At 44.5% G+C, this 25668-nt stretch overlaps 1 protein-coding gene across 2 annotated transcripts in view; it reads right to left on the reverse strand.

The window, feature by feature from the left end:
- Window positions 1–25668, reverse strand: part of LOC147113980 (uncharacterized) — a 99986-nt gene that overhangs the window by 68627 nt on the left and 5691 nt on the right. For both annotated transcript variants that reach the window (XM_085995448.1, XM_085995447.1), the window contains exons 2-3: window positions 21160–21390; window positions 19539–19646 (exon numbers count right to left, since the gene is read on the reverse strand). In XM_085995448.1, the coding sequence (XP_085851574.1) occupies window positions 19539–19646; window positions 21160–21390 (339 nt within the window). The remainder of the gene's footprint in view (window positions 1–19538; window positions 19647–21159; window positions 21391–25668) is intronic.

A 25668-nucleotide genomic window follows, 5' to 3' on the forward strand; every position in this document is an offset into this window, starting at 1 on the left:
CCACTAATTCATGGGGAATGAGTGTCTCCGGTCCATACCACAAATGATAAAATGCCTTAACCACCCCTGGCAGTGTACAGTAAGCACACCCCATTCAGTGTAATACACATGTAGTCCCAGGTATCCAAATGCATCACAAAACTGTTTCTCAGTGTTCTGTGGGTAAAATGCCACCTATCCCTCTAAGAAGTTAAATATTGACTGTGCGGGGAATAGGGAGGTATCGTGACAAGTTAATTAACGTGGAGCAGCGTCAGAAGAATATAAAGTAGGAATGAGATTAGGCTGTTCAGTCCACCCAGGTCATGGCCCAGAAATTCGGTTCTCCACGGGTGAGTATGCACGGAGTACTCACGCGTGGGCCCGATGGAAGTGCCGGTTTCCCGCATGCGCGGGAAACTGGCACTTCCGTTCCTCTGAACGAAGGGGTTCAGAGGTCGAACGCGCGCGCAGGGGAGTCTGCACGTGCGCTTTGAACTTACTTTTTTTTTTAAAAACAGGTTTCTCCGGGAGGGTAAGTCTTTAGAATTTAGAAATTTAAAAAGCAGGCGTAAGGCCTGCTTTTTACAAGGTAAGTGGTCAATTAATTAAAATTAAAACATTTTTTCCACAGGTTTATTATTTTTAAATACTTTAAAGCAAGGTAAGTTTATTTTTAGCCCCATTAGAATATAAAATTATTTTTTTCAAAAATTTAAATTGTTTAAAATAGTTATTTAATGTAATTTATAGTTTATTTAAAAAGTGTGATTTAAAAAAAAAATTATTTGAAGGTTTACTGCTATTTTGGGGCCCGTAGTATTTATGTCTTGACAGGTCTTCCTGTCAAGACTTATGAATGGGCTTTTCCCTCCTCCGATTGGCTGCCCATGGCCCACGTGATCCCAGGGGACGCATCGAACTAACTGCGCCCCTGGGACACGCAAGCACTGCGCGCCGGCAGCTGGGCCAGGCCCCGGATCGGAATTCCACGGAACCCTACAGCTCAACAGCCGGCGTGCAAGCTAAGTGCAGGTCGGGGGCTTGCACCCGCGGGAAGCCCCCGACCCGAATTTCTGGGCCCATTTCAGCCCATGTACTGCTATCTGATCTAACATACAAAAATTACTTCAGCGAGGTTGTCTATTCCTTATGTAATCACTACAATTCAGCTGGGAAAGAAAGAGTTTATCCAACTGCCAGTCCTCTGACTCTGGAGGATAGGTCCCATGAAGTCAACGGGGCAAAAGTCCAACAAGATCCAGAGATCTTTATAATCCAATACCAATGAAACTGAGGAGAAATAAGCCATAATTGATAAAGTGATTTCACCAAAAAGCATTTCCTACGGATGGGAGTGTCCCCAGGCCTACACCAGAACTTCAATAGCGTCGTCACAAGGCTTGTACTTAGCAATTATACTGGCTTTAATATACATATGGAAAAATCACACTTAAATCAAAACAATTCTTGTAATAAGTGTGATACTCTTAACTCATCACAGAGGGAATTTCCAGCTCCAGGCACCAACAAAAGTACAGTTGGTGGGCACAAGTTCTGCAGAAATGAAACCTTGTTTACTGCAGGCTTCAGTTTGGCAAAACAATACCTACCACCTCTGTAATACTGTATATTACTTCATTCAAAGTCAACCATGAAAGCAAACTTTCTCTGTGGGTTTTGTACATGTCTTCAGTTCTGCTTTTTATAACTGGAAGTCTATAGCATAGCTGTCAACTGCTTGTGTTTAGAGCGAGCAGTCAGCAACTCGGGCTGGGCTGGCACCAGTCACATGGTGGCATAGTGGTTAGCACTGTTGCCTCACAGCGCCAGGGACCCGGGTTCAAATCCGGCCTCGGGTGACTGTCTGTGTGGAGTTTGCACATTCTCCCCGTGTTTGCGTGGGTTTCCTCCGGGTGCTCCGGTTTCCTCCCACAGTCCAAAGATGTGCAGGTTAGGTTGATTGGCCATGATAAAAAAATTGACCCTTAGTGTTAGGGGGGATTAAATACGTGGGGTTACGGGGATAGGGCTTGGGTGGGATGGCTGTCAGTGTAGGGACCGGGTGCTAGGGTTTGGATGATCAGCCATGATCTCGTTGAATGGCGGAGCAGGCTCGAAGGGCCGAATGGCCTATTCCTGCTCCTATCTTCTATGTTTCTATGGCGGCCGAAATGTTTGCAAATTTACATAGTTATCCTCTCTGTGCATGTGTTGACCTTCACACACGCGCAGAAGAGGCAAGTCGTTATACTATGAGAGTCAGGCAGTGAGCTTGCTGATCCCTTGAAAAAATGTTTATGCCCAACATTGCAAAATCTTCAATTTGTGTCCCTCAGTTTTTTCCCCGTATATTGCCACGTCATACGTGAGGCTATTTGCTTTCAGTTTTTTACAGAAAACAATTGCAGAATGTGATCCCAAAGCACTAATAAAAATTCTGAAATCTATTGTAATAAAGAGGAGTTGAACTTCATCATCTGCCTTGAAGCAGTGGCCTTGGTCGTAGGCCCTTATTCAGGTATGTTGTTCAGTTGTAAGTTGGGTTTTTTTCAGCTGTTTTTTTTTTTTAAACTGTTCGTCAGCTTTTCTAAGTTTTGTAGGTTGGTATGTACGTTTCAGCATTGTAGCCAGCCAAGTAGATCCATGCAACATAGAAGTTACAGCACAGAAATAGGTCTTTTGGCCCAGTTGGGGGGAGATGGCTTATCTCCACGGGAAGGCAGCAGTAGCCAACGTCCTGGCACCATGGGTGGTTCTGCTGCACAGGACGGAAGGAAAAAGAGCAAGAGAGCTATAGCGATAGGGGATTCTATTGTAAGGGGAATAGATAGGCATTTCTGCGGCCACAAACGAGACTCCAGGATGGTATGTTGCCTCCCTGGTGCAAGGGTCAAGGATGTCTTGCAGCGGCTGCAGGGCATTCTGGAGGGGGAGGGTGAACAGCCAGCTGTCGTGGTGCATATAGGTACAAAACGGGATGAGGTCCTAAAAGCTGAAAGATAGGGAGTTAGGAGGTAAATTAAAAAATAGGACCTCAAAAGGTAGTAATCTCAGGATTGCTACCAGTGCCATGTGCTAGTCAGAGTAGAAATAGAAGGATATTTCAGATGAATATTTGGCTAGAGGAATGGTGCAAGGGGGAGGGATTGAAATTCCTGAGACACTGGAACCAGTTCTGGGGGAGGCGGGACCAGTACAAACTGGACGGTTTGCACCTGGGCAGGACTGGGACCGATGTCTTGGGGGAGTGTTTGCTAGTGCTGTTGGGGAGGGTTTAAACTAAAATGGCAGGGGGTTGGGAACCTGTGCAGGGCGACAGAGGAAAGGGAAGCAAGGATAGAAGCAAAAGACAGGAAGGAGAAAAGCAAAAGTGGAAGGCAGAGAAATCAAGGGTGCAAATCAAACAGGGCCACAGTAAATAATAATTCAAAAAGGACTAAGAGTGTTAAAGAAACAAGCCTGAAGGCTTTGTGTCTTAATGCAAGGAGCATTTGTAATAAGGTGGATGAATTAGCTGTGCAAATAGATGTAAACTGATATGATATAACTGAGATTACGGAGACATGGCTCCAGGGTGACGAAGGCTGGGAATTCAACATCCAGGGGTATTCAATATTCAGGAAGGACAGGCAAAAAGGAAAAGGAGGTGGTGTAGCATTGCTGGTTAAAGAGGAGATTAACACAATAGTAAGGAAGGATATTAGCTCTGATGATGTGGAATCTGTATGGGTAGAGCTCAGGAATACCATGGGGCAGAAAACGTTAGTGGGAGCTGTATACAGACCCCCAAACAGTAATGCTGAGGTTGGGGATGGCATTAAACGGGAAATTAGAGAAGCGTGCAATAAGGGCACAGCAGTTATCACGGGTGACTTTAATCTACATATAGATTGGGCTAACCAAATTAGTAACAATACTGTGGAGGAGGAATTCCTAGAGTGTATACGGGATGGTTTCCTGGACCAATATGTCGAGGAACCAACTAGAGATCAGGCCATCTTAGACTGGGTATTATGCAATGAGAAAGGATTGATTCACAATCTTGTTGTGCGAGGCACTTTAGGGAGGAGCGATCATAATATGATAGAATTCTTCATTAAGATGGAGAGTGAAGTAGTTGACTCAGAGACTAGGGTCCTGAATTTAAATAAAGGAAACTACGATGGTATAAGGCGTGAGTTGGCTAGGATGGGTTGGGGAACATTACTTAAAGGGTTGATGGTAGATAGGCAATGGCAAACATTTAAAGATCGCATGGATGAACTACAGAATTTGTTCATCCCTGTTTGGCATTAAAATAAAACAAAAAAGGTGACTCAACAGTGGCTAACAATGGAAATTAGGGATAGCATAAGATCCAAGGAGAGGACATATAAATTGGCCAGAAAAAGCAGCAAACCTGAAGATTAGGAGCAGTTTAGGATTCAGCAAAGGAGGACAAAATGATTAATTAAGAGAGAGAAATAGAGTATGAGAGTAAGCTTGCAGGGAACATAAAAACTGACTGTAAAAGCTCTATAGATATGTGAAGAGAAAAAGATTGGTGAAGTCAAGCGTAGGTCCCTTGCAGTCAGAATCAGGGGAATTTATAATGGGGAACAAAGAAATGGCTGACCAATTAAATACATACTTTGGTTCTGTCTTCACAAAGGAGGACACAAATAACCTCCCAGAGATGTCGGGGAACATAGGGTCTAATGAGAGGGAGGAACTGAAAGAAACCAGTATTTGTAGGGAAATGATGTTAGGGATATTGACGGGATTGAAGGCCGATAAATCCCCAGAGCCTGATAATCTACATCCTAGGGTACTTAAGGAAGTGGCCCTAGAAATAGTAGATGCATTGCTGGTCATCTTCCAAAATTCTATAGACTCTAGAACAGTTCCCATGGATTGGAGGGTAGCTAATGTAGCCCCACTATTTAAAAAAGGTGGTAGAGAGAAAACGGGGAATTAAGCCTGACATCGGTAGTGGGGAAAATGCTAGAGTCCATTATAAAAGATGTAATAGCCGAGCACTTGGAAAACAGTGGCAGGATCGGACAAAGTCAACATGGATTTACAAAAGGTAAATCATGCTTGACTAATCTACTGGAATTTTTTGAGGATGTAACTGGTAGAATAGATAAGGGAGAACCAGTGGATGTGGTGTATTTGGACTTTCAGAAGGCTTTCGATAAGGTCCCGCATAAGCGTGCAAAGTTAAAGCACATGGGATTGGGGGTAAGGTACTGACTTGGATAGAGAACTGGTTGGCAGACAGGAAGCAAAGAGTTGGAATAAACGGGTCTTTTACTGAGTGGCAGGCAGTGACTAGTGGGGTACCGCAGGGATCGGTCCTAGGACCCCAGCTATTCACAATACATATTAGTGATCTAGACGAGGGAACCAGATGTAATATCTCCAAGTTTGCAGGCGACACAAAGCTGGGTGGGCGTGTGTGCTGTGAGGAGGATGCAGAGAAACTCCAGTATGATTTGGACAGGTTGGGTGATTGGGCAGATGCCGTATGATGTGGATAAATGCGAGGTTATCCACTTCAGTGGCAAAAACAGGAAGACAGATTATTATCTGAACGGCAATAGATTGGGAGAAGGGGAAGTGCAACGAGACTAAATGGAGAGAAACTGCAAAGTGCTACAGTACAAAGGGATCTGGGGGTCCTGGTGCATGAAACACAGAAGGTTAGTATGCAGGTACAGCAGGTGATCAGGAAGGCCAATGGAATCTTGGCTTTTATTGCAAGGGGGATGGAGTATAAAAGCAGGGAAGTCTTGCTTCAGTTATACAGGGTACTGGTGAGGCCACACCTGGAATACTGCATACAGTTTTGGTTTCCATATTTAAGAAAAGATATACTTGCTCTCGAGTCAGTTCAGAGAAGGTTCACTCGGTACATTCCGGAGATGAGGGGTTTGACTTATGAGGAAAGGTTGAGTAGGTTGGCCCTCTACTCATTGGAATTCAGAAGAATGAGAGGCGATCTTATCGAAACATATAAGATTGTGAGGGGGCTTGATCGGGTGGATGCGGTGAGGATGTTTCCACTGATGGGTGAGACTAGAACTAGGGGGCATAATCTTAGAATAAGGGGCTGCCCTTTCAAAACTGAGGTGAGGAGAAACTTCTTCACTCAGAGGGTAGTAAATCTATGGAATTTGCTACCTCAGAGAGCTGTGGAAGCTGCGACATTAAATAAATTTAAAACGGAGATAGACAGTTTCCTAGCAGATAAGGGAATTAGGGGTTATGGGGAGTGGGCAGGGAAGTGGATGGGACTCTAGGTTCGGATCAGCTATGATCCTATTGAATGGCGGAGTAGGCCCGAGGGGCCGTATGGCCTACTCCTGCTCCTATTTCTTATGTTCTTATGTTCTTATGAGACCTGGGTGTCCTTGTGCATCAGTCGCTGAAGGTAAGCATGCAGGTGCAGCAGGCGGTTAAGAAGGAAAATGGTATGTTGGCCTTCATAGCGAGAGGATGTGAGTACGGGAGCAAGGATGTCTTGCTGCAGTTGTAGAGGGCCTTAGTGAGACCACACCTTGAGTATTGTGTGCAGTTTTGGTCGCCTTATCTGAGGAAGGATGTTCTTGCCATGGAGGGAGTGCAGCGAAGATTCACCAGACTGCTACCTGGGATGGCAGGAATGACGTATGAAGAGAGATTGGGTCGACTGGGTTTATATTCGCTGGAGTTTAGAAGAATGAGAGGGGATCTCATTGAAACTTATAAAATTCTAACAGGACTAGACAGACTAGATGCAGGAAGGATGTTCCCGATGGCGGGGGAGTCCAGAACCAGGGGTCATAGTCCCATAACGATAAGGGGTAAGCCATTTAGGACTGAGATGAGGAGGAATTTCTTCACCCAGAGAGTGGTGAACCTGTGAAATTCTCTACCACAGAAGGCAGTTGAGGCCAATTCATTAAATATATTCAAGAAGGAGTTAGATATATTTCTTAAGGCTAAAGGGATCAAGGGATATGGGGAGAAGGCAGGGACAGGGTACTGAGCTTGGATGATCAGCCATGATCGCATTGAATGGCGGAGCAGGCTCGAGGGGCCGAATGGCCTACTCCTGCTCCTCTCTTCTATGTTTCTATCTCTTCCCACTCTACTTAATCTCACCCTATCAGCAACCTTGGACATTCTTTCTGTTCTTCTCTCTCCTCACTTTATTAATATAAACCCTCCGCAGTTAGATTAAAGGACACTCTGGATCACACCAAAGATGATTCTTTGGACACATATAGGCAGCCAACTTTGAATACCATTTAGTTTCAGTCAGAATGCACCAGTGTAATGATGGCATCGCTGGGAATTTTCCATGTTCACAGAGAAAAAAAATAAAGATCCATGTCAATCAACCATGTAAACAAGCAACTGAAGATCATTGGAAACCTGGGCAGAATACGACAAAGACAGTTTTTCGGGACTTTAACCAAACATTTCTGAGACATGCGCTGTGTGAAAACAGTCACAGACCAGCTGGCATCCGGCTGAAGTACTTCCAGTATTACTCCACATAGCAAGTGCACAGATGTTGCCCCCTGTTGTTTAATTTCAGTACAACTACAGGGATCAGGGAGAGGATGAGGATGCAACAAGTGACAAATGGATGAAATCTCAGGAGATAGGGTTGATAAATGTGGATTAGATGGGCAAGAAAGAGTACACTTTTACCAGCAATGAAACACTTCCATTTATAGTCAATTGGCCCCTGTATTTCTTTATATATATATTTTTCTCTTGTTTCCTCACGTGGTAGTTGTTAATGTTGCTGCCATCATCATTCACACATCATCTAGAGCCATCTTTTGTTTCTTAACTTGTCCCATTACCTCTCCTTTTGCCTTGCACCTTCATCCCTTTTGTCAGTCAATCTCTCCTGCCTTCCATCCTAACACATACCTTCCCTTTGTTCTTTCCTTCCCTCCTCCCTGCCCCTGCTTAAAAATCTCTCCTCCCTAACCTTTTCCAGTTCTGATGAAGGGTTTGACCCAAAACGTTAACACGGTTTCTCTCTCCTCGATGCTGTCTGATCTGCTGAGTGTTTCCAGCACTTTCTGTTGTTATTTCAGATTTCCAACATCCGCAGTATTTTGCTATTGTATGTAAATACATAGCCTTGTTCCTGTTTGCACTACAGGTTGGACTTAGCAATAGTGGGATAGGAGTACGTGTGCAAGCTTTGCACACATACAGAAGTCACAATTGCATCTCGGCCATTCCAGCCAAGGATCTTCTCCAGCAGTGGGGAAAGGCCCCTAGACGCCAACATCAAAGTTGCATTGTTGGCTGGAATGAAATGGCGTATCTAACGCTGTGGGGTTCTGCAGTCGCAGCTGTTCTTACCTTTGCCGCTGCCTACATTTTGTCTCCAGAAGCAGGCAGGAAAAGCACTTCCTGAAGTGGTATTCCCTGCCTCCTGAGGAGTACTGCAATATAATTGGGACAATAACAATGAAATGCAGCAGTAGAATCTGCAATGTGTTGTTTAGCTCAATAATAGATACCATTATGTGTTCTATAAGTACTATTTCAGTTGATTTACCAGCACCAAATGCAGACAGCAAAGTCCAATGAATAAAAATAGTTCCCAGCCTGATACCTCGCTTTCTGATATTCTGTGATTTAATGGTGTTTTCTTAAAGAGTAAATTAACTATGAATAATAACCATTTTGAAATGCTTGGCAGACCATCCTTACTGACTGAAAGAGCACCACTTCTGCAATGCTTCTTGGATTCCCACAATGTGTTAGTTTATCCTGTCTGTCTCCTGTTGCTCTGGAGCGAGATGGGATCTGCTGGGTTTAGGGTGTAGTAATGCAACTCAAGTAAAACATGTTTTGTTTCAATGTTACCTTGGGTGGGTTGAGGGCAGACTATACCAATATTTAAAAAGAACTCTCTGCATACCTACATGTCTCAAAGCAACCCATTAAATCCTCTGTGCACCTCAATGTTACATGGTCACATCCCAGTGTCACTCAATCTGCTTCACACATGTACAGATATTCTAAAGTTTTATCCAGTTACCTTGGGCGGAATATTACAGATCTTTCCCTTCTGGAGAATAAGCGGGCGAGACAGACTTCACAATATGGTAGATTGTATATCATAGCTCCCTCAACTCTGCCCAAAGTATTTTAACTCCAACCTCTAGACCAAAATAAACTTCTTACTTTTTCAAGCCAGTCAACCTTATGACCCCTCTAAATCAGGCAGCTAATGCCCATTACCGCAGAATTAGGGGTAGTCTTGTTCCCATTGAAAACTCTTCCAGTCAACATAGGGAAACAATATTCACACCATTGTCCTGACTTTGAACATTTGTTCCAAAGCTATACTGCCTAGCTACTTGTTTGAACTTCCCTGTGGTTTTGGAGTAGGTAACATGCTGGAAGGATGACAGTAAAACACCTTTTCTACAGTAAATACAGTAAATATGTGTGCTCTACTACATGTTATACATACTCCTGTGTCCTACCATCTGCTATATACACTAGTGCATTCCATATTCTATGCACTAGTGTGAAAGAAAAGAAAAAGAAAAAGACTTGTATTTATATAGTGGCTTTCACGACCGCAAGGTGTCCCAAAGTGCTTTACAGCCAATGAAGTACCTTTGTAGCGTAGTCACTGTTGGAATGTAGGAAACACAGCAACTAATTGCGCACAGCAAGCTCCCACAAACAATAATGTGATAATGACCAGATAATCTGTTTAGTGATGTTGATTGAGGGATAAATATTGGCCACTCCCCTGCTCTTCTTCGAAATAGTGCCATGGGATATTTTAAGTCCACCCGAGAGGGCAGACGAGGCTTCGGTTTTAATGTCTCATCTGAAAGATGGCACCTCCGACAGTGCAGCACTCCCTTAGTACTGCACTGGAGGGTCAGCCTAGATTTTTGTCTCTGGAGTGGGACTTGAACTCTCAACCATCTGACTCAGAGGCGAGAGTGCTAGTCACGGCTGACACTACAAGATAGATCACTATAGATCTTATTGAATGGTGGAGCAGGCTCGAGGGGCTGTATGGCCTACTCCTACTTCTTATGTTATGCTCTTATAGACAATATATAGTGGGCTTTACATGCTCTAGATATGACACTGTGCTCTACATGCTACATACACCACTATGCTCCATTATATGCACTAGCTTGCTCTACATGACTGTGTGCTCTACATGCTATACACAATATAGTGTGTTCTACATACTACTGTATACACATTAGTGTACTCGAACATATGCTATACATACCACATTCTTTGCTCTGCTACTTTACACCATGATCTATTAGACATATCACACTGTATGCTCTCTATAGGTTACACTCACTACATTGTGCAGTGTGCTGTATGCAATGCATACCACATTGTATATTTTACTACATGCTCTATACACCGTAGCGCAGCCCCATAACCGGTGGAGAGCGGCTAGTGCAGCAGCGGGGAGGACGCAGGTCCCTGCACACACCAACCCCCCCCCAGCCCAGGCCCAACCCCGTGATGGGGTAACTGTTAACTAGTTATTAATTACCACCTAACTAATTAATGCAAAACTGATGTGTTTACTAATTAGCATATTAATGATCTCAAAATGTATTTATTTATTTATTTAACACTGATTATTTATACTAACTGATAATTAGTCAATTAGTTAACAGATTTATTCACTAACTTATCACCCTCTGCTCATTAGGCAATTGGTGAACAATTTAATTGTGCTTATTACTGTATTAATTACACAGTGATTAATTTAAAAGCCACTGAGCGGCCTGCGCGGGACCTCCAGACTGCTGCGCGGCTACTCAGCTTAATGGGAACATTGGTGTGCGGCCCTCAATAGCTCACCAAAACTTGTTAAATGGCCCTCCAGCCCAAATTACCCACCCCTGCCATATACAGTACTTTTTTATACATACTACCCTGTAATATACAATGTGCTATACACACAACAGTATGACCTATATGCTACACATCTACACAGTGTATTGTATGAAATACTAGTGTGCACTACACAGTAACACACTATGAAATACTATATATAGTGCATTGTATGTTCTATATGTTACACTCACTATGTGGAATACACTACAGGGTGTATATGGAATATAGTTACATGCTATACACAATGCACTGTACTACATACAGAGAGTGTGCCCTACATGCTACACACTAGTGTACTACATACTATACACACTAGTGTAATTTACTACATACTATATACTACACTATATATAACACTGTACATATTGTGTGCTCTACTGTATAATATATCGTATGCTCTTCTACACACTATATACACTACATATTGAGCTCTATTACAGGCTATATACACTACACTGTAAGCTACTGCATGCTACGCAGTACATTATTATTCTACTATGTTATTCTGGACATTTCACAAAACAAAAATGAACACACCAAGAGTTGCTATTTCAACTTCCTTCACCCTCTACCCCACAAAAATCTGGTGGTAGACAGTGGATAGTGATCAGGAATGTTTCCCTCCGTAGATCTGGGATGCTGAAGCCAACTGTCACTCTTTACTCCCCCCAGCTGATCCACTATCTCAGCACAGACTAGGAATGGAACCATAGAGCTTTCTGACCAGTGTAATGTCGCTGTCCCTTTTACCAAATGACTCATCGTGTTAATTTTACCAGATTACCCAAGAAATTGAAGCTATTTCCGAAAGGGTCAGGGGGACGTACGTATGGCCGGGACGGCGATATTTAAAGGCGAGGTGCCGGGTGGCCATTTTTGTTGCTGGCCACCTGCCAACACCTGCCCCTTTGCCGTCCCCGGCCTCCTGTGCAGCTCCCCCGTGCTCCGTCAGCCTAGCACTCCTCTAAAAGTAGCGCCCCAAAGGGGGGCGCAACCAAATTTTTCCCCCATAGTATTTACAGCACAGAAACAGGCCATTCGGTCCAACAGGTCCATGCTGGTGTCATTGCATTCACTTAATTTTTCCTCAATACTGGAGGCTAAAAAAGTGCACAAAGTATTCCTTCTTATCTTATTCGGCTCAGGACCCTTGCTAATATCATTCTGAAGTGAAGCACCAGGTTTGTAGAGGACAAATCACCCTGCAGGTGAAATATTCTGCCTTCAGTAAACTGTTCATGTGGGTAAACAAAAAGTTAAAAAAAAACTGCAGATCAGTCAGCATCTGTAGAGGGATTAGTTCATCTCAGCTGTGGGTTCTTAGTCAGAACTGGAAGATATTGCAGATGAACAGCACTTAAAAAGGAACATGCAGAAGAGGAGGGGGTAAAGAGAAGAAAGGAATAGAATGAGCTTCAAAGTGGAAAACAGGAAACTCTTTATTATCCGGCACCAACGGGACGGGCGTGGTGCCGGTTTATCAAAAGGTCCGGATGGCAAAGAGGTATAGTTTAAAAGGTACGAGAGCGCCGTACACAGCAACAAATCCAGGCTTCCCTGTTGCTTAGCAACATGTGCAGGAACTCCGGCCACAGACCAAGCGTCCCTGTTGCTTAGCAACAAGTGCACGAACCTCAGTTACACAGCCACAGATCCAGGAACCGCCACTAATATGAAGTAAAACTTACCTGAACCTACTCCTGAATTTTGCCGGTTAACAGAGCTTTCCGGTTATTTAGGTGCCAGTAAATCGAGAGTTTCCTGTAGTTAAATGGCTCAAGTGATATTAACATGAGACAAAATTCCAGCCCCACCCCCACATTATCTCAGCTATTCACACATTCTCTGTGTCTTCAAAATGTCTTTAATTTCTCTCATTATGCCTCTTATCATTTCATGTTACCACTCCAGCCACTCAACCATCTCCTATTTTTCACTTAAGCTTTTTTTTACAGCTGTGTGTATGTATTTCTCCTTGTTTTGTTCCTTAATGTAATATCTCTCAGTTCTGATGAAGGGTCCAGACCTGAAACATCAAATTCTCTGTTCTCTCCACAGATGCTGACTGACCTGCTAAGTGTTTTCCAGTATTTTGTTCATGTTGGTAGATTGACACATGTAGCTTGCTGTAACTCTCCTAGCAAGTCAGCAGAGGGCAAGTGGCAATAGTGCAAACTGGTACAACAAGGAGCAGTGTACAGTAGTGTATTTTTTTAAACTATTTTTCCTCACATATTAAATTCCAACCCATCCCTTCTTGAAACAAAAACCACCCGGATGTAAAAATATTTGATAATCAAATAAGTCTGCTGTGGGATTTTCAAAAGCAAAATGAAATTCTATGTAATACCACAGCGGCTGTTCTTAATTCATCTCCATATGTGTCTGACTAGGAATCAGCAGCTTGAACAGAGGGCTGTAGGCAGGAGCGTCAGGGCCCAACAGTCACAATAGCTCAATCGCTTCTGTTCAGCTCCAAGAGATTCCACCTACTATTTATGACCAAAATAAGTCAACATCCCAAAAATATTAGCATTAAAAGTTTCATATCGAGTTCATCTCAAAGATCTTCCAACATGAAACATACATGCAAACGTTGTTCCATTTTCATTGCTGAACATGATACAATCGGATTGGGGGGAATGGCAGAAACCAGGTTAATCAATGTTGTTCACTTTATCAAGAAACAAATCCTAAATAATGTTTTGCTTATATGTCAGTCTCAAGAATGTACCAATACACCACATGGCTGCATGCTGGGATACAGGTCTGCATCAAGATGAGCTCCTGATTTCAAACTATCCTGGGGAGTTTGCCAAGTAGATGCCAAGAACCTCCCCACAGCAAGTGGCTGAGGGACATTACAGAGCAATAATTCTAGTTAAGGTCTAGGATTGTCTTATAGTTTTACTGAAGCCATTTCACCCCTCCCTATCTCTGTAACCTCCTCCAGCCATACAACCCTCAGAAATCGCTGCGCCCCTCCAATTCTGGCTTCTTGCGCATTCCCAATTTTCTTCGCTCCACCATTGGCGGCTGTGCCTTCAGCTGCATAGGCCATTGGATCTGAAATCCCCTCCCTAAACCTCTCCGCCTCTCTACCTCTCTCTTCTCCTTTAAGACACTCCTATCTTTTTCACCTGTCCTATCTTATGTGACTCAGTGTCAAATTTTGTTTGATAATCATTCCTGTGAAGCACCGTGGGAAGTTTTACTACATTAAAGGAGCTATATAAATGTAAGTTGTTGTTGCACATAGATCATTCCACTTCCTAATAGCACCACTAGACAGCAAGAGAAGGAAAGGGATTGGTAATATCTCACAGCTCGACTGCAAACAGTGCCTCCAGAGTCCAAAGGGCAGCCACAGCTCTGCCGAGGGTCACAGGTGAAAGGGAAATGGATTGCATGTGGTACCTGGGTCACATCAGTGGGTTAAGAAACAAAGAAACATAGAAGATAGGAGCAGGAGTAGGCCATTCGGCCCATCCAGCCAGCTCTGCCATTCAATGAGATCATGGCTGATCATCCAAATTCAGCACCCTGTCCCTGCCTTCTCCCCATATCCCTTGATCCCTTTAGCCTTAAGAAATATATCCAACTCTTTCTTGAATATACTTAATGAACTGGCCTCCACCACCCTCTGTGGCAGAGAATTCCACAGGTTCACCACTCTCTGGGTGAAGAAATTCCTCCTCATTTCAGTCCTAAATGGCTTACCCCTTATCCTTAGACTATGACCCCTGGTTCTGGACTCCCCGGCCGTCAGAAACATCCTTCCTGCATCTAGTCTGTCCAGGCCTGACAGAATTTTATAGGTTTCGATGAGATCCCCTCTCAATCTTCTAAACTCCAGTGAGTATAAGCCCAATCGACACAGTCTCTCCTCATACGTCATTCCTGCCATCCCAGGTATCAGCCTGGTGAATCTTCGCTGCACTCCTTCCATGGCAAGAACGTCCTTCCTCAGGTAAGGCGACCAAAACTGCACACAATACTCAAGGTGTGGTCTCACCAAGGCCCTGTACAGCTGCAGCAAGACATCCTTGTTCTTGTACTCGAACCCTCTTGCTACGAAGGCCAACATACCATTTGCCTTCTTAACCGCCTGCTGCACCTGCATGCTTACCTTCAGCGACTGGTGCACAAGAACACCCAGGTCTCTTTGCACTTCCCCTTCTCCCAATCTATTGCCGTTCAAATAATAATCTGCCTTCCTGTTTTTGCCACCAAAGTGGATAACCTCACATTTATCCACATTATAGTGCATTTGCCATGTTTCTGCCCAATCACCCAATCTGTCCAGGTCGTACTGGAGTTTCACGACATCCTCCTCACAGCTTACCCTCCACCCAGCTTTGTGTCGTCTGCAAATTTGGAGATATTACATCCAATTCCCCTCGTCCAGATCATTAATATATATTGTGAACAGCTGGGGTCCTAGGACCGATCCTTGCGGTACCCCACTAGTCACTGCTTGCCACTCGGAAAACGACCCGTTTATTCCAACTCTTTGCTTTCTGTCCGCCAATCAGTTCTCTATCCAAATCAATACCTTGCCCCCAATCCCATGTGCCTTAATTTTGCACGCTAATCTCTTATGCGGGACCTTATCGAAAGCCTTCTGAAAATCCAAATACACCACATCCACTGGTTCTCCCTTATCTATTTTACCAGTTACATCCTCAAAAAATTCCAGTAGATTAGTCAAGCATGATTTACCTTTTGTAAATCCATGTTGACTTTGTCCGATCCAGTCACTGCTTTCCAAGTGCTCTGCTATTACATCTTTTATAATGGACTCTAGCATTTCCCCCACTACTGATGTCAAGTTTACCGGTCTATAATTCCCCGCCTTTTCTCTACCACCTTTTTTGAATAGTGGGGTAACATTAGCTACCCGCCAATCCATGGGTACCATTCCAGAGTCTATCGAGTTCTGGAAGATGACCAGCAATGCATCTACTATTTCTAGGGCCGCTTCCTTAAGTACCCTGGGATGTAGATTATCAGGCCCTGGGGATTTATCGGCCTTCAGTCCCATCAATTTTCCTAACACCATTTACCTACAAATACTGATTTCTTTCAGTTCCACCCTTTCATCAGACCCTATGTTCCCCAGCATCTCTGGGAGGTTATTTGTGTCCTCCTTTTTGAAGACAGAACCAAAATATGTATTCAGTTGGTCTGCCATTTCTTTGTTCCCCATTATAAATTCCCCCGATTCTGACTGCAAGGGACCTACGCTTGACTTCACCAATCTTTTTCTCTTCACATATCTATAAAAGCTTTTACAGTCAGTTTTTATGTTCCCTGAAAGCTTCCTCTCATATTCTATTTTCCCTTTCTTAATTAATCCCTTTGTCCTCCTTTGTTGAATCCTAAACTGCTCCCAATCCTCCGGATTATTGCTTTTTCTGGCCAATTTATATGCCCTCTCCTTGGACCTTGTGCTATCCCTAATTTCCCTTGTTAGCCACGGTTGGGTCACCTTTTTTTGTTTTATTTTTATGCCAAACTGGGATGAACAAATTTTGTAGTTCATCCATTCGGTCTTTGAATGTTTGCCATTGCCTATCCACCGTCAACCCCTTTGAGTGCCATTCCCCAATCAATCCTACCCAACTCGCTCCTCAGACCATCGTAGTTTCCTTTATTAAATTGAGGACCCTAGTCTCCGAGTCAACTACAGGTAGACTATCCTTTATCCGAAAACCTCGGGACCAGCCGTGTTTCGGTTTTCGGAAAATTTCGGATTTCGGAAGGTATTTTATAAGACTGGGAAATTTGTCGGGGGTGGGTCGGCGGAGTCGAGGTCGGCGGGGGGGGGGATCGGCGGGAGTTGGGGTCGGCGGGGGTCCGCGGGGGGGGGGGGGGGTCGGCGGGGGTCCGCGGGGGGGGTCGGCGGCGGGGGTCGGGGGTCGTGCGCCACTCTGGTCATGTCGTGCGCACGATTTATGCTGAACGAAAAAACCTTCGGTTTTTAGAGGGTTTCGGTTTTGGGAAGTTCGGATAAAAGGTAGTCTACCTGTACTTCATTCTCCATCTTAATGAGGAATTCGATCATATTATGATCGCTCCGACCCAAGGGGCCTCGTACAACAAGATTGTTAATTAATCCTTTCTCATTACATAATACCCAGTCTAAGATGGCCTGATCTCTGGTTGGTTCCTCGACATATTGGTCCAGGAAACCATCCCGTAAACACTCCAGGAATTCCTCCTCCACAGTATTGTTACTAATTTGGTTGGCCCAATCTATATGTAGATTAAAGTCACCCATGATGACTGCTGTGCCCTTATTGCACGCTTCTTTAATTTCCCTTTTAATGCCATCCCCAACCTCCGCCTTACTGTTTGGAGGTCTATAAACCACTCCCACTAATGTTTTTTTTCCCCTTAGTATTTCTCAATTCTACCCATACAGATTCCACCTCATCAGAGCTAATATCCTTCATTACAATTGTGTTAATCCCTTCTTTAACCAGTAATGCTACCCCACCTCCCTTTCCTTTTTGCCTATCTTTCCTGAATATTGAATACCCCTGGACGTTGAGTTCCCAGTCCTGGCCTTCCTTGAGCCACGTTTCCGTAATCCCAACCAAATCGTATTTGTTTACTTCTATTTACGCAGCCAATTCATCCACCTTATTACAAATGCTCCTCGCATTAAGACACAAAGCCTTCAGGCTTGTTTTTTTAACGCTCTTAGACCTATTAGAATTATTATTTACTGTGGCCATGTTTGATTTAAACCGTTGATTTCTCTGACTGCCACTTTTGTTTTTCTCCTTCCTATCTTTTGCTTTTATACTTGTTTCCCTTTCCTCTGTCTCCCTGCTCAGGTTCCCAACCCCCTGCCATTTTAGTTTAAACCCTCCCCCACAGCACTAGCAAACACTCCCCCTAGGACATCGGTTCCAGCCCTGCCCAGGTGCAAACCGTCCGGTTTGAACTGGTCCCACCTCCCCCAGAACCAGTTCCAATGTCCCAGGAACTTGAATCCCTCCCCCTGGCACCATTCCTCTAGCCACGTATTCATCTGAAGTATCCTTCTATTTCTACTCTGACTAGCACGTGGCACTGGTAGCAATCCTGAGATTACTACCTTTGAGGTCCTGTTTTTTAATTTATCACCTAACTCCCTATATTCCACTTTTAGGACCTCATCCCGCTTTTTACCTATATCGTTGGTGCCTATATGCACCACGACAACTGGCTGTTCACCCTCCCCTTCCAAGATGTTCTGCAGCCGCTCGGAGACATCCTTGACAACACACCATCCTGGAGTCTCGTTTGCAGCCAGCAGAAACGCCTATCTATTCCCCTTACAATTGAATCCCCTATTACTATAGCTCTACCCCTCTTTTTCCTCCTATTCTGTGCAGCAGAGCCACCCCCTGGTGCCAGGAAGTTGGCTGCTGCTGCCTTCCTCTGATAAGCCACCCCCCCCCCAACAGTACTCAAAGTGGGTGTATCTGTTGAAGAGGGTGATGGCCACAGGGGACCCCTGCACTACCTGCCTGCGCCTAGTACTCTGCCTGTTGGTCACACCGTTCCTTTCTTCCTGTCCAACCTCTTCCTGCGGTGTGTCCAACTCCGTAAATGTGCTATTCACGATGTCCTGCGCATCGTGAACGCTCCAGTATGTATCCAATCGCAGCGCCAGCGCCGCAATGCGGTCTGTCAGTAGCTGCAGCTGGATGCACTTCTTGTACATGTAGTTGTCAGGGACACAGGAAGTGTCCCTGAGTTCCCACATATCGCAGGGAGGAGCAGCTCACGGGGCCCGGGTGTCCTGCCATGACTTACCCTTTAAATTAATTGAATTTAAATTAAATCAATCAATCCCACTAATTACACTACAGTGAACTGGTTTACCAACAGTCCCTGCTACACTAGGGGAGACCTTAGCAACTATAAACCAGAGTAAAAGTTTAAAAAAAGAGAGAAATACTCCACCAACCAATCACTTACCTGCTTCCTGGTGACGTCACACTTTGATTACTTTTTACCTCTCTCCCCTGCTGTTGAATTAGTCGGGCTGCTCCTGACTCACTGCCGCCGATTTTAACTGCCGCCGATGCTCAGTGTTCCCACGCAGGCCCGCTCTGGTCGGGCTTGTTCCTGACTCACTGCCGCCGGTTTTAACTGCCGCCGATGCTCAGTGTTCCCCACGCAGGCCCCGCTCTGGTCGGGCTGTTCCTGACTCACTGCCGCCGGTTTTAAACTGCCGCCGATGCTCAGTGTTCCCACGCAGGCCTGCTCTGGTCGGGCTGCTCCTCTCACTCACTTGCCGCCGGTTTTAACTGCCGCCGATGCTCAGTGTTCCCACGCAGGCCCGCTCTGGTCGGGCTGCTCCTCACTCACTGCCGCCTGGTTTTAACTGCCGCCGATGCTCAGTGTTCCCTACGCAGGCCCGCTCTGGTCGGGGCTGCTCCTCACTAACTGCCACCGATGCTCAGTAAAAAGATTTTTACTTCATACCCTTTTGCTACTGGGTTAAAGTGCCTTGGATAGGGCCAGACACAATTTGAATTAATTCATCCATTTCTATTTTGGATTGCTAGACAGAATGTCATATGGAAATGTAGCATCTCACATTAGAGTGACAGAAAAGAAATGACAAACTGCCAACCTGACTAAGGTGGCAACTTTACCTCCCGTCAGTTGAAGATGGAGCAACGTCAGTGACCGTGGTCGTGCAGTAATTTGCAGCCTCGTCCTCACCACTCTCCCAGCTGAAGTACGCGTCAAGACACGAGGGGCTAAAGAGGGCACACAAAAAAAGGATGCTTTTCCCAAATTCAGACCCACAGGAGGATTCCACCATTTACATCACCAGAGTTACATTAGGGTTTAGCTTAATACAGGGGGGACCAATTTCCGTAGTGGTTCTCCTGCTCATCCAAAGAAAGGCGTGGAGGGTTTCTGCAGCTCTTCTGTTGAAGTTACAATGGATGAATGGAAGAACCCCCAGGAAAATTCAGCCCCCGAATGTTTAAAGCACAACAAAAGTTAATTTCAGAGTCAAGCTCCGTCTATATTCATCCATTGAGCACTCCCAGGTAAGGTAGAAACAAACACAGGAGGAGGTCATTTGGCCCATCGTGTCTGGGTTGGCTGCCATTTTCTCCTAGAAGTGATGTCAGGCATACTGTACACCCACCATGAAGGCACATAATAGTTACACACAACCGACAGAACTATGCATTGCGACAAATTTCCTGTCAGTAGCCCCTTAGCAACAATGGTCACAAGCGACGCCTGTGTGTTCCCAGCAGCCAGTGTGGCTATTGGTGAAAATTAAAGGGCCAGAAAACAGGATGATCAACTGCACAGGCTAGAACAGTCTTGATCAATTGTTTCCTTGAATATTCCCTCTCTCCTTGTGATCAGCACTTCCTTAGAAACCCAGTTGAGACTGGGAATTGTGGGCTCATGTCCTCCCATTCCAAGACATAAGGATTCATCTTAACATGGACAGTTCCACCACGGGACATAAGAAATAGGAGCAGGAGTAGGCCATTCGGCCCTTCAAGCCTGCTCCGCCATTCAATAAGATCATGGCTGATCTTCTACCTCATCTCCACTTTCCTGCACTCCACTTTCCTGCACTATCCCCATATCCCTTGATTCCCTTAATATTCAAAAATCTATCGATCTTGGTCTTGAATATACTCAATGACTGAACATCCACAGCTCTCCAGAGTAGAGAATTCCAAAGATTCACCACCCTCTGAGTGAAGAAATTTCTCCTGATCTCAGTCCTAAATGGCCGACCTCTTATTCTGAGACTGTGACCCCTGGTTTTAGACTCCCCAGCCAGGGGAAACATACTCCCTGCATCTACCCTGTCAAACCCCTTAAGAATTTTGTACGTTTCAATGAGATCACCTCTCATTCTTCTAAACTCCAGGGAATATAGGCCTAGTCTACTCAATCTGTCCTCATAGGACAATCCCCCTATCCCAGGAATCAGTCTGGTGAACCTTCGTTGCACCGCCTCCAAGGCAAGTATATCCTTCCTTATGGTAAGGAGATCAAAACTGTACACAATACCAAGGCCCTATATAAATGCAGTAAGACTTCTTTACTCTTAAAAATAAACTTCTTTACTCTTATACTCCAAACCTTTTGTAATAAAGGCTAACATACCATTTGCTTTCCTAATTGCTTGTTGTACCTGCATGAGGTTGCAATTCACATCATGAAATAAAAGTGCTAAACCCAGGAAACAAGCTCCTACAGGCAACAAGATGGCAAACTTTCAAAACTCACCAAACTCATCACATATGGATTTGTTATCCCCCAGCGTTGGGTGTTCAAATGTTTCACGACAGTAAAGTATCTTGGTGTTCTGGTTAACCAAAAGGATCCCTCCAAGAGCCAGCAGCTGTGCTTCACTGACACACTCAGCGGACGCTTTCTGAATTCTTTTTCGGATGGCCCGATAGCGGCAGTACTGGGGGTAGCTTAATATTTTAACTCGTGGTCGATCATCTTTAAATCCTAAAACACAAAGGGGTTACTTCAGTAATATCAGACACTGGCCTGTTCCAGTTCATTGCACGTAACTAGTCCCAAATTCAGCCCGACTAGATATAGACAGTGTGTTGGTTACCTCATTCAGTACTAGTGATACCAGAAGGAAACTGCATGGTGTCACTATAGTGGATGTGGAAAATGATGTGACTTACAAGACATAAAGCTCCCATGATGATCTTTACCATCACAGTGGAATATCCAGCAGTCAGTTTTGTGAAGCACATAGAGTGGGAACACCAAGCCTTTGCTATCTGAATGGATTCACTTCAAGCAAGCACAGCCCCATACCTTCCCGTGCATTTCCCCCTGTTTGCGCACACATGGGGGGTAATTTTCACCTTCACCAAATGGGCAGTAATCAGGCAGAGCAGATCGTCAGCCCAGAGTAGAACCCATCCAATTTTCATCTCAGTGATTTCAATGGGATGAAAATCGGGCGAGTTCTACAACGGGTGGGCGATCCGCTCCAACAAATAAATGCCCGGGCAGTGAACACTGAAAATTGCCCCATGGTTTTGCATTCCTCCCAGACACACCTTTTGAAAGTGTAAAGCTCCAGTCTGTACCTGCACACCCCCAGCTCAGCCTGGGCCCACACAGGTGCTCTCTCCTCTGGACACCCCACACACCTGATGTGCAGATCTCTATTCCAACCACGCCCCACCAAATACATGCACAACACTAAGCCCTACCTCCCACCCCCAAAATCCACATATCTATCTATTATAGAGTACTATTCTTGGCAAGTAGCCCACCAGGTCCAGTAATGTTGCTGTTAAGCAGCTTTGAAATCAGTCTCAACCTGAAGAACCAGATTTCACCAAAAACGCCAACCCAGTTTGTAGCACACTGGCATCATCAACCTAGAAACTTTCAGCCAAGCAAAATTGGGGAAGCATTTCCTAAATCTGCAAGAAATGGTATAAAATCTCATCCCCATGGCTGCCTGTCACAGATAGTCCTACTTTTGCTGGGAGTGCAGAAAATCTGACCGACTACTTTCTCCACAGTCACCAGTAAAACAAGGAGATTTCCAGGTAAAACTGGTACGGCCACTTTTATGTTCCCCTAAAGATGGTTTACTTTCTCGCTATAATGCACTGCAGCATCTAGCAGCCTGGCATGAGAATGGACAACATTGAGAGATGGAATGAATTGGTGCAAAACAGAAAAACTGAAACAGTAATTGGGATTTATATAAACCAGGTTTTGGGTGGGGGAAGAGAAGGAGAGGAGAAAGAGCAAGCAGTTAGTAAACATACACAAGCAAATGATCTTACTGCTGCCAAGAACTGAGAATACAATGTTCTGGATAAAGAGATGAATGCAAATTAATAAATTGGTTCTAATAAGGTTAAGTTGTAGAAGTATTAGCTTAACCCCATCTGCAGTTGACAAGTTACCCAACCTAGCTACTGGTGCTGTGGGGAAGACAGCCTATCCAAGGGTAGCACGCTTCTAGCTGACATTGAAAATAAAAGCAACAAAGAGATTCACTTGGCCACATGGCAGTGTCATTTTCTGAGGCTAGTTTTTCACCATTTTTCAATCTTACTGCGACCTTAAAAACAGACAGTGGGACCCAGGAAGCAGAGGAGAATTGGCAAGTAAAATGTTTAGTTAAACAAAAATGGTTACAGAATAGGTTGTATAAACAGATTACAGAAACAGGAGTAGGCCATTCGGCCCCTCGAGCCTGTTCTGCCATTTAATGAGATCATGGCTGATCATCCACATTCAGTACCCTGTCCCTGCTTTCTCCCCATATCCCCTGATCCCTTTAGCCTTAAGAAATATACCTAGCTCCTTCTTGAATATATTTAATAAGTTGGCCTCAACTGCCTTCTGTGGTAGAGAATTCTACAGGTTCACCACTCTCTGGGTGAAGAAATTCCTCCTCATCACAGTCCTAAATGGCTTACCCCTTATTCTTAGACTGTGACCCTTGGTTCTGGACTCCCCCGCCATCGGGAACATCCTTCCTGATCTAGTCTGTCTAGTCCTGTTAGAATTTTATAAGTTTCAATGAGATCCCCTCTCATTCTTCTAATTACTAGCGAATATAAGCCTAATCGACCCAATCTCTCCTCATACGTCATTCCTGCCATCCCAGGTATCAGTCTGGTGAATCTTCGCTGCACTCTCTCCATGGCAAGAACATCCTTCCTCAGATAAGGCACCCAAAACTGCACACAATATTCAAGGTGTGGTCTCACCAAGGCCCTGTACAACTGCAGCAAGACATCCTTGCTCCTGTACGCAAATCCTCTTGCTATGAAGGCCAACATACCATTTGCCTTCTTAACCGCCTGCTACACTTGCATGCTTACCTTCCACGACTGGTGCACAAGGACACCCAGGTCTCGTTGCACTTCTCCTTTTCCCAATCTATTGCCGTTCAGATAATAATCTGTCTTCCTGTTTTTGCCACCAAAGTGGATAACCTCACATTTATCCACATTATACTGCATCTGCCATGTATCTGCCCAATCACCCAACCTGTCCAAATCATACTGGAGTTTCTCGGCATCCTCCTCACAGCACACATGCCCACCCAGCTTTGTGTTGTCTACAAACTTGGAGATATTACATCTAGTTCCCTCGTCTAGATCATTAATATATATTGTGAATAGCTGGGGTCCTAGCACCGATCCCTGCAGTACCCCACTAGTCACTGCCTGCCACTCGGAAAAAGACCTGTTTATTCCAACTCTTTGCTTCCTGTCTGCCAACCAGTTCCAAGTCAGTACCTTACCCCCAATCCCATGTGCTTTAACTTTGCATGCTAATCTCTTATGCAGGACCTTATCGAAAGCCTTCTGAAAGTCCAAATACACCACATCCACTGGTTCTCCCATATCTATTCTACCAGTTACACCCTCAAAAAATTCCAGTAGATTAGTCAAGCATGATTTACCTTTTGTAAATCCATGTTGACTTTGTCTGATCCTATCACTGTTTTCCAAGTGTTCTGCTATTACATCTTTTATAATGGACTCCAGCATTTTCCCCACTACCAATGTCAGGCTTACCGGTCTATAATTCCCCGTTTTCTCTCTACCACCTTTTTTTAAAATAGTGGGGTTACATTAGCTATCCTCCAATCCATGGGAACTGTTCCAGAGTCTACAGAATTTTGGAAGATGACCAGCAATGCATCTACTATTTCTAGGGCCACTTCCTTAAGTACCCTAGGATGTAGATTATCAGGCGCTGCGGATTTATCAGCCTTCAATCCCATCAATTTCCCTAACACCATTTCCCTACAAATACTGATTTCATTCAATTCCTTCCTCTCATTAGACACTATGTTCCCCGACATCTCTGGGAGGTTATTTGTATCCTCCATTGTGAAGACAGAACCAAAGTATGTATTTAATTGGTCAGCCATTTCTTTGTTCCCCATTATAAATTCCCCTGATTCTGACTGCAAGGGACCTACGCTTGACTTCACCAATCTTTTTCTCTTCACATATCTATATTACCATATATATTATCTTGATCATTATCTCATTGCTGTTGTGGGACCTTGCTGTGCGCAAATTGGCTGGCGCGTTTCCTACATTACCACTGACCACACTTCAAAAAAAAGTACTTCATTGGCCGTAAAGCGCTTTAGGACGTCCCAAGGTCATGAAAGGCGCTTTGCAAAAAAAGAAATTGGGTAGAAATAAATATTTAAAATCAAACAAAAATAACTCCCTGATTAGTCAGCTGGTTAAAGCAACGAGTAGCTGGGCCATACACACCACAAAAAGCTGCCACGTTTCATCCCCAGTCTGTGCTGAGTTAGTCAATCTCAGGCAGGGCCGACGATATCGGTGCAACAGTCAGCTTTAGTGCCCCGGGATTAGGGAATGAAAAATGCCAGGTTTCCTATTCCTGACTGCTATCCAGCATCCTCTGCTGGAAGTATGTGCGTGAACCTGTGGCAAGGGCAGGACTGGACTTTACCTCATGCCTCCCTTGCCCAAATAACCAGCTGACACTCAAATGGTTAGACTCACACAAGAATGGTCACTTGAGCAAATGAGGAGGAGAAATACCCCAGGTACACTCTCAAGGAGGAGAGGAGAGAAAATCGATGGAGAGAGGAGAGAAAATCGATGGAAAAAGGAGGAAGGAAAAAAAAAAACAGGAGAGGGAACAGGGAATGAGTTTAACAGGATAGGATTAATGTTACTGTAATAAAGATACTCCTGAAATTTGAGTAGCTTTATTACTGTACAGCTAAAACATTTT

Source organism: Somniosus microcephalus, chromosome 8 (genome assembly GCF_052327205.1).
Source record: "Somniosus microcephalus isolate GS21.2 chromosome 8, FLI_Smic_1.0, whole genome shotgun sequence".
Lineage (NCBI taxonomy): Eukaryota > Metazoa > Chordata > Chondrichthyes > Squaliformes > Somniosidae > Somniosus > Somniosus microcephalus.